Raw genomic sequence first — 10,196 nt, 5'->3', positions numbered from 1 at the left:
CTGAGTACCCAACATTGACTAAATTTATAGGTTTTGGCCTTAATAATAGGAACAATGATCCTATGAGCACTGGGCACTGTTTTTCTCTAATTTTTTAAATTTCATTTTAATACATAGTTTTAATTGGAGGGGTAATATACTAGAATTCTCTAGAATGTAAAGTATTCATTTCCCTTACTAAGATCTTAGGCAAAGCAATAAAATTTCCCTCTATCCAACAAAATAAATACTTAAATATGCTTTCTTTCACTTTTGTCCTGCCCTCTGCCCCAGTTCTCCATCATGTTGACATCATCTCGTTTGTTAGAATTAAATTGTGTTTGATATTTATTCTTTCCTAAAATTGTCTTTACATTTAAGATAGAGCTTAACTTGTTACCAAATTAAAGTTTCTTTTTTCTCTTTTAACACTCAAAAATAGCATTCTTCAGTAATTTTAATTCAGTGCTGCTGTTTTGCTGTTGAGAAATGTGAGATTTATTTAATTTTTATTTCTTCAAACATTGCTTTAGCAGTGCTACTCAAAGTGTAATACAAAGACCAGTAACTACACATAAATTGTTTCTTAACAGTTCTTTATGAGAGAGTACAGAAATAGAGTGTTACAAAACTTTTAGAGAAAATTAACAGCTATTTTTCTCATGTTGAATCTAATAATAAAGTAATTGTCACTTGTAATAGCATATCTTTGTTTTTTATTCATGCCATTTTTTGAGTCTGTGATATATTCTTTTATATATATATATATATATATATATATATATATATATATAACTTGCTTTATAGCAAGAAGCAACACTTACAACAAAACATAAACATGGGTCTTCTCTTTGACATCAAGCTGTGTTTCTCAAAAACTCTGATTATGGAGACTCATGAAATCTGAGACGCTTAGGTCTCATAATCAGTGGTGCCAGAGACCACTCATCAGGACCAGAGTCCTGGAGCCTACCAAGAACAGGATACTCAGTGTAAGATCCTTTTCTATATCACCATTAAACTTATGCAGATGGGGAGAGCTCCATGGATTTAAGTTTGAAGTAAGGATAGAGAATGGCAGAGAATTTGTCCTGAGTGAAGGAAAAGATGTGCATACCATTAATCATGTTATAGAAAGAAATGTCATTATCTTCATAATCCAAGAAAACCACAATCTTCTGCGGACACTCTTCTGTAAGAGGCTTTTCTAGAAGAACTTTTTGTGAATCACAGGCAAGAGCCCTGAATTCACCTTTCTTCTTCTCTAAGACTCTGAATTTCTTCATTGATGGGTTTTTTAATGGTGCCATCTTTTCTTCGTTTGTTTCATAAACGCCTAGCACCCACTCATCATTGTCCTCGACATCTACCTCCCAATAATATCTCCCTGTTGTGAAACCTTTCCCATCAAGAGTGAGGAGGTTGCAATCTCCTTTATTATCAGCAAGAGGAAGATCCTGTGTTTCCTCTCTGCCATCTTTTTTTCTCTTTGGATCAGAATTGTTCTGGTGAAAAAGTTCATGATTTAGATTCACAGGAGCTGAAAGAAGGAAAAAAAAATATTCACCATTGTATCTTTCAGAAAGCTATTGTGCAAGTGAATCCTTAAAGAAACAAAATGTGGAACTGAAGGAGAAACAGCATCTCTGCTTTGGGTGTGTGTTGGGAGGTGGCTCTGCTCTGACCATGCATTCTAGGCTACTAGATCCATTTTATCTGTTCTTGGTGCACTGGCAGTGTGCCAGGCTGATCCAGGGCTTGCATTGATTACTTGAGAATATTATTATTTCCATGTTCTCTATAAATTAGAACCATGTTCCTCAATTAGCAACAGGTTGCACATAAACTAACCTCTTTTAAAAAAGCAATTGAATATTCTTGCCATTTTGAACACTTTTCACTTAGGGTCTCCACAGCTGACAGACTATGTTCATTTCTGTTTCCAGGAACCAGTAGATCCCACAAACAAAAAACCTGGGCCTATAGGTGAAAGTGGAAACAACCAGAGTAGCTAATTCTAGCAGCAACTTTCAGTTCACCTGAATACTGGTGCCTTTCTCTTTTCAGCTGGAAGGTGGCAATGTGAAAAGAAGACAATAGATCAGAGGGGAGGTTGGAAGGGAGCCAAAAATATAAAACAAAAGGCACTTACCAGGCTGGAAATATTCCTTTCTCCAGTCTGAAAAAGAGCAATATAAATTGAGCCTGGGAAGAAATGTATCCAGGGAATGAAAAGGAAAAAATACTTCCCACCCTGGCTCATTATTTTCTCCTCCCAATTCTCCTTACTACATTCACTAATCCTCTCAAATTCTGCTAATATCCAAAAACTAGGACAAGTGACTGTTTTCTATACTGCCTCAGTTAGGGACTCTGCTACAATGCAGCCTGGTGCTGGGGCACTAATCTTCTCCCACCTGAGCCAGGTCTGAAGAACACCTGGAGTAGCTGCTCAAGGTATCCAGGCACTGTGATCTGAAGATCTGTGTGACCCCCTCACTGCAGATGGGTGCCACAAAATGTCCTTTTATTCTGTTTTATTTGTTTTTTTCCAGCCTATGACCCTTTCAGAGTAGGGCTTTAGCTTGTGGCTAAGGCCTTTAGATAGTTCCCCTATTATTTTCACCACTGTAGTCAGATTTTTACATTTTTCTCCAGAATCAGATTCTTTATGTGGAATAGAACTACAATTTTTTTCTTCCTGGGGTTGCTTCTCTCATAATGGGACTGGTGATTTTATTTATAGATGAGATATATTCATGAATCTTGGGACAATTGACAGGTAAGGACTTATCCATAATTCTTAACAAGGGAAGTATTGTGATTCCCTCATTGAAGTTTCCTCCAGGGAGAAATTTAACACTGTGTTATATAGAACCTATATGCCTCATGAAGAACATCCAATATCGGGTATTCCATCTTCTTCATCTTAGAGACAAGGGGACTGAAGTCAAGAAAGAGAATGACCTGATTCCTCAGTTGTAATTGGTAGAGTTGTAACTAAAACTCACATGTCCTCCCCCTTAGTACTTTGTTCTCCCCTTAAATAATAGGAACACTTATTAGGCTGTGTGTGGTGGTCTGATTTCTAGCTTACCTTTACCCCAGTGGACCTTTAATTTCCGTAAGATCAGAGATAATGGCTTATACCACCAACACATAGCACAATGTTTGGCATATAGAAATTGCACAATAATATGTTAAATGAATGACCTAGCATGTTTGCGAAGTCTAACTCAATATTACACTCACAATCACATGTTCACACATACACACACTTGTAAATTCATATAATACTTAGACATGGATATTAGAAGTTATAAAATTAGCTAATTCCCCCAATAGCAGATAAACATATTTTTACAAATGATATTAAAATATTTTGAAAATGATTTTCAAAGTTTTTAAACCTTAGTTTCTATGTATTTTTACTTTATTTTGAATAGGCAAAGTATGTAAAATAATAGTGTATTTTCCCCGAATTTAAAATGTATTATTTGCTCTTTTAAACATTATTTGCAATATAAAAATGGTGACATAATTGGGTATTCTTTATTCTTCTCAAATCTCATCAAAATCACTCAATTCTAATCCTTCCTTCTCCTAGGTGGACTGATTAACAATTCATGTCAAATCCTACTCCCGCCAGGTTGCTATGGACTTTACCATTAAAAGTTATTTCTCCTTTTTTCTTAGTTCTAGAAAACAATTATTGGAACCTATAATACAAAGTATCACACATAGGTGCCAAATACATTTTCACAACTTACAAGTACACAGATGTGCATGTGTGTGTGTGTGTGTGTGTGTGTGTGTGTGTGTGTGTATTTATTTATTTATTGTACTGGAGATTGAACACTTAACCACTGAGCCACATTCCAAGCCCTTCTTAATTTTTTTTTGAGACAGTTTTCACTAAATTGCTTAGGTCCTTGCTAAATTGCTGAGACTGACTTTGAATTCATGATGGTCCTGCCTCAGACTCCTAAGTTGCTGGGACTACAGGTGTGTTCCACCATGCCTGGCTCTTTTGTCTCTATTTATCATGCTCATAATAACCAGAAGCACTTGGGAAGATTTACTACCCATGATTAACTTACCAGGATATATCAGGGCCTTCTTCCAATCTAAAAAAAGAACAAATCCAAGTAAAATAAGGGAGGACATTAATCCGTGACCTCACATTTTTTCCCTTTTCTCTTATTTTTCTTCCACTACTCATCCTTCAGTCATTTGGTCTTCTCCTCTAAGGAGAGGGAGCTAAGGAAGTGTTTGTTCTTTTAAACATTATTTGCAATACAAAAAATGCTGACACAATAAGGAATTCTTTATTCTTCCCAAGTCTCATCAAAATCATTCAATTCTATTCCTTCCTTCTCCTAAGTGGACTGATTAACAATTCATGTCAAATCCTACTCCTGACATCTATTGACAGGCATCTGGGTTGATTCCATTGGCATAGGGGCCTCAAGTGGTGAGGGAAACACCGTCTCTTACCTTCTCGGTACAATGCCCTTCGTCGTTCTGAAAGAAACGACATTCAGTGAGAGATCCAGAAGAGATGTGGAAAGGGGAAACAGACTTTACAGTAAACATGGGAAGAAGCAAGACTCACCAAGCTCTGCCTTGAGTTTTTCTAAAAGAGAAAAATATAAAATCCATCAAATTCAGTTTAGCTGTCCCTGAGTTTGGGAAGTAGCTATATAAATTAGGTTGGGCTTTTTAGGGCCTCATGATTTTTTTTAGTATGACCTTTTTTTTTATTAGAACTTCCTGGTTATACATAGTAGTTGGGTTTCTCCTGACAAATTCATACATGCATGGAAATTGATTTTAGTTCATGATCCCCCCTTGTCCCTCTCCCTTTTCCCTCTCATCCTCTTCTCCTTTCTCCTTCCTCTATTCTATGAGTCTTTCTTTCACTTGTCTATTAATTTGTATTTGAGTGGTTCTTTAAGTTATTTTATCCTTCCCTCTCCATTTATTTTATTTTATTCTAGTTTCCACATATGAGAGAAAATATTTGCCTTTTGAGTTTTTGAGTTCAGCTAATTTCACTTAGCACAATATTCTCCATTTCTATCAATTTATCTGCAAATGCCCTAATTTCATTCTTTATAATGGCTGAATAGAACTCCATTGTATATATACACCACAATTTCTTAATCCTTTCATCTATTGACAGGCATCTGGGCTGATTCCATAATTTAGCTACTATGAACCTTGCTGCTATGAATATCAATGTGGCTGTGTTGTTGTAGTATGCCAATTTTAGATCTTTGGGGAAAATACCCAGGACTGGGATAGCTTAGTCATATGGTGGTTCCATCCCTAGCTTTTGAGGAATCTCTGAACTGCTTTACAGAGTGGCTGTACTAATGTTTCCATTGATGCAGTCCTACAAACAACACGAGTGTTCCTTTCTCCCTACAACCTTGCCAGAATTTATATTCTTGTATATTCAGAATTTGTATTCTTGATCATTTCCATTCTGACTAGAGTAAAATGAAATCTTAGTATCATTTTGATTTGTATTTCCCTGATTGCTAAGTATGTTAAACATCTTTTTTTCATATATTTATTGACCTTTTGCATTTCTTCTATTGAGAAGTTTCTGTTTACATCTTTTGAGGGACTCATAATTTATACGAAGCAATTAACAATCATGTGTGTCCAATCTAAACTGATAAGCACCAAGAAAAGTTACACGGGAGGTGCCATAGGGTCACAGAGGAATAAACGTCCATACTTCATGGGTGTTTTAGGGTTGTTTATGTATTTCTAAAGCTTATTCCTGAAGGATAAGTAGGAAGAGAAGCTAGGGAACGACATTTGCACAAGGAGAAACAGACAGGCTTGGTAACAGGCACGGAAGAGCAGGGTATAGTTTGAAGTTTGAGAAGCCATACTTTAGAGGCCTGATGTTCACTGCCAACTGATTTTCTCATGTGGCTTCCTCCTTTGTACAGGACTCCTAGTTCTGTGGCATGTTTGATATCCTGTGTTTCCCTTGAGGTTCTTTGATAAAATATGAATTCCCCAAACACTCTATACTGTAGCTCCTCCATGAACTGATTTTCCCTGCTGCCCCAATTTACCTCGAATCTTAAATGCCTTTTCCTTTTCATTCCTTATCCTTTTGATTTCCTGAGATTCTTTTTCCTTTTCCTTTGTTTCTCTGTCTTTGGCTTGATGTTCTTTCCAACCAACGTAGCTGATCCCAATGAGCAGAAGCACCAGCACAGGGACTGTCCCAGCAAGGGCTGCTTTCCATGGAGACATCCTGGGGAAGAAGGGCTCTGAGAGGAGTATGTGGACACAGTCAGACTGTCCTGGACGAAGCCCTTCCCTCCTTCCTGGGCTCCCTTCCTTGTCCTCCCTCTGCTTACCATACCCTCCTTGGGTTCCACTAACCTGGGAGGAAGATGGATGACACCTTTTCCTGACCAGAGAGAGGATTTTGGATGGCGCAGGTCACATTGCTCAGGGAGCTGTCTGTGACCACAAGGGATGATTTCACATGGAAGAGCCCATCCCAGTCTTGGGTCTGAGACTCAGAGAGGGATGGTAGCTTGGCTCCTGCCATGTCTTTCCATTGTACCTTGGGGCTTGGGAACCAGCCCCCAGAGGAACACAGCACTTGGATCCCCCCTTCCTTGGGTCCTGTCATGTGAACATGAGGGATGGAGCCCAAACCTGAGGAGAGAAGGCATGTACGTAAGGCCTGTGGTCCTTGTGGCTGACAGGCCCTGAAGCTGGTAGCTGAGTTGTCCTTCACTAGCCTGATGAGAAACCTGGAGCAAAGAGGTCAACATTGGGCTGACATGTGACTCATTTTGGCATGCACTTCCTGCCTTTACACTGTGCTTGGACTGAAAAAGCTTTTGGGTCATTCTAGGAAGAGAAAAGAATAAGAACAAGTAAAACTAGAAAATAGTTCTAGTTTTATTGTTTACTTTTATCTCTTGATTGGGTGAAAGTTAATGTTTCAGGGCATCAATGTTTATTACTAAATAAATTTTCTGGGGTCTTATAGAATGTCAAAGAATGTTTCAGAAATGCTAACTTCTTTGATATTTAAAAGCTAATAGAGTACACAAGTCTTATCCTCATTGTATAGTTTAGGAAACTGACTGTCTAAAATCAACATATTAAGATCCTAAACCACACCAAGTTTGGAATCTAGGGGCCCTCACCTTGCCTTTTATCTTACATTATCACCTAAGCTACTCACCAAGTTACATACCTATGACATTCAATTCTATAATGGCCTCCTGTGAGATATCACCATCTTGAAAACGACACCGGTACTGGCCATTGTCAGAGGCCTTCACGTGCTGTATCAGCAGGGCCACGTGCCCCTTGCTGATGGAGTCTCCCACCAACTTGGTCCTGCCACGGTACTCCAGCATCTGTTCTCCACTTTGTTCCTGTCCATTCTGGACTACCAGCACAGCAGGGGAGATCTGTGCACGGTACCACCAGATGTGCATGCGGGCTGCACTCTGTTCAGGATACAGCTGGCAGGGCAGGGTAACATCCTCCCCAAGCAAGGCCAAAATGGGCTCAGCTGGTCCATTCACAGAAAACCCAGATACTACATGGGGATCAGAACAGATTGGAGAACGAGTTAGGGTGGAATGAAAGGAAAAACACATTTTCTTATTTAGGGACTCAAATATATTTCTTCTTTGTATTATTTTCCAAAAAAGTAAGATATATTTTAAATTTAAGTGTATGTATATATAAATTTAAATTTATATATGTATATATATATACATGTATATATACACACATATTTAAGTATAGACCCTTAATATATATACCTACTTAAGTACGTACATTTAAATATAAATCACATCTTTCATACACTATATTGAATATACCTGTGTGTGTGTGTGTGTGTGTGTGTGTGTCTGTGTTTGTGTGTGTTATCTATCTTCTTCAACTGTATTTCCCTCACTCTCTACCAACAGATTACATTAATTTCTCTGGAAGTAATAACTCTTGTTAGATTGACATTTGGAAAGATATATATTTCCTATACATTTCTAAATAATAATTATTAGTAACTTCTGCAAAATCTATGTCAAAGCGATTTATTGAGAAATAAATGTGGCAAAGTAACTCATCTATTTCTCTCCTTACTCATTCCTTTGTCTTCTAACACTCTGCTTCTGGGAAGGTAAGAAGTCATTTCTGACCCTGAGATTTAGGTTGCTGTATACTGGTACAGTAGATAAATTATCCCAAGATAAAAAGTGGAATTTTAAGGTGAGGTAGGCCTTTTTGTTTTGGGAAATAACAATAAAGGTTTAGAATCACAGAGAATTATTTTAATGAAAATCACTTTCTTGTGATGGGTGGACTTAGAGGCTTCTAGCTTAGGTATTAAGAGTCAGGCACCTCTTGCCAGTAAGGACAGTTGGATTCCTAAAGGAGGAGAGAAGAAGAATGAGGGCCAAAATAGGGACCTTGGATGAATGATAAAATATGCTCAAGTCGCTTCAGCTGTTTGCCTGAAAATTATTTTCTGTAAAAATCTACAATGGCTGAAAGGTAAGTGGTGCTCCCTGGGCAAAAGTGATATTGGCAGAGGCCCAACATATTATGGATATTGTGAGCGGTCAGGACTTATGGGCCTACAATGAAATGTTGTGATCTGGGATGGGATAAGTTCACTAAGGGTAGTTTTATTGATGGCCAGGAGGCCTTAGTACAAAAGGCAAGGGCATATAAAATTAGAAGAACTGGCCGTGGCCATCTTGTCCCAGAGAGTGTGGGTGTGGCATTCCTGGAGAAAGAGCATTGTAGGGGTTTTGTGCTAGACTGAGGCCACACTCTCTTTTCCATTCTTGCATAAAACCCAGGGTATTATTATAACACAAGGGATATATGTTCATTGCTGCCTGATACCAGGGTGTTGGCATAAAAATTATGTAGGCAATTCAATTTAGAAAATATTATGTAAGGGGCTGGGGTAGTGGCTCAGTGGTAGCTCACTTGCCTAGCATGTGTGAGGCACTGGGTTTGATTCTCAGCATTGAATATAAATAGATAAAATAAAGGTCCATTGACAACTAAAAAATATTTTTGTTAAAAAAGAAAAGATATTTAACATTATGTGTAGCCCCACAATGTGGTTAAAAAAATCTTTGTTCCATATAAATGGGATCGTTATATATCAATTTCTACAAAAAAAAAATGGACTTTCAACCATTTTGGTACACATAATCAGATGTACTTAATTGTTTTTAACAGTCTATACCATCATGTTCAAGATTTTCCTATGTGGGTGCACATTTACATTACTTCCAACTTCTTATTACTACAAACAGTCCCGTAGTAAGTATAACACACAAACACATAGAAAAGCACTTCTATAGAATAATCATAGAATTACTGGGTCAACGAGTACAGACATAAAAATTTTGATATCACCTAACTGACATCAAATTAAGAAGATTGACAAAAATGTCATTCTTGTGATCTCACATGTGGCTTCTCTCTAAACCAAGAGTCTGAAAATTTTATCCTGAGAGATTCTTTCATCTTATGAAAGAGGGACTCATGTCTCAGAGAGAATAAGTGATTTTTCCAAGATTATAATTCAGTAGAGCTCAGGAAACTTGAGTCTAAATTCTGTGTACTCCATCCATCTTGCTTGGCAGTGTGAATATTACAGAGCACAGCTCAACAAACAGACACATCAAAAGCCTAAAGCCTAAAATCACCAATACTCAGCAAAGATTTCGATCAATATTATAGCTCTGAGATTCATAAGGTCTACCCAGAGAAGTAAGGGGCTTTGATATGAGGGAGTTTTCTTGGCCAATGAATGACCAAGTGTTTTTCATTTATGTCACAGGAACCTTTGAGAACAAGGCAATAAATAAAAAGCCTGAGGCAAAACACTGACCTGTTGAGCACCGTATGGACACCAGGAGAAGGAGAGGGAGGAGGGAGCCAGCTGGAGACAAACCTGGAAAACTCACCATCTTAGAGCAGAAGGAAAGGTTCACTGTGACCAGGAGATACTCTGTAGGAGAAGGTGGTGAGAAGGTTCTAAGGAAAAACAAAAATAAACAACCCCTCCCCCCCCCACACACACACACACACAAAAAAACACCTCCTCTGTTCAAAGACTTAGCTTTATCCACAGATTTTTGACTGTTTCTCCCTCACAGAGCTGAATACAAATGCCACCACTCCCATTT

The 10,196-nt window shown here is 38.0% G+C and overlaps 1 protein-coding gene across 1 annotated transcript; it reads right to left on the bottom strand.

Annotated features, from left to right (window-relative positions):
* Positions 1-1,001: 1,001 nt before the first annotated feature.
* Positions 1,002-9,977, bottom strand: LOC143400738 (butyrophilin-like protein 1). Its single transcript, XM_076857741.1, has 9 exons — positions 9,899-9,977; positions 7,226-7,576; positions 6,394-6,675; positions 6,078-6,278; positions 4,595-4,615; positions 4,477-4,503; positions 4,080-4,106; positions 2,132-2,158; positions 1,002-1,519 (listed from the first exon to the last, which is right to left on the bottom strand). The coding sequence occupies exons 1-9, from the start codon at positions 9,975-9,977 to the stop codon at positions 1,002-1,004; spliced, it is 1,533 nt and encodes a 510-aa protein (XP_076713856.1).
* Between the last annotated feature and the right edge of the window lie 219 nt (positions 9,978-10,196).

This window comes from Callospermophilus lateralis, chromosome 6, assembly GCF_048772815.1.
Source record: "Callospermophilus lateralis isolate mCalLat2 chromosome 6, mCalLat2.hap1, whole genome shotgun sequence".
Taxonomy (NCBI): domain Eukaryota; kingdom Metazoa; phylum Chordata; class Mammalia; order Rodentia; family Sciuridae; genus Callospermophilus; species Callospermophilus lateralis.
Note: the sequence above shows the minus strand (reverse complement) of the source record. Positions and strands in the feature narration are given on the sequence as shown.

Bases quoted from the DNA above. Each gene is read 5' to 3' on its own strand.
- LOC143400738 (XM_076857741.1), bottom strand. From the start codon at position 9,977: ATGGTGAGTTTTCCAGGTTTGTCTCCAGCTGGCTCCCTCCTCCCTCTC. The intron at 7,577-9,898 runs GTCAGTGTTTTG...ATCCCCATGTAG, and splicing joins GTCCATACGGTGCTCAACAG to TATCTGGGTTTTCTGTGAAT. The intron at 4,504-4,594 runs GTGAGTCTTGCT...CGTTTCTTTCAG, and splicing joins AAAACTCAAGGCAGAGCTTG to AACGACGAAGGGCATTGTAC.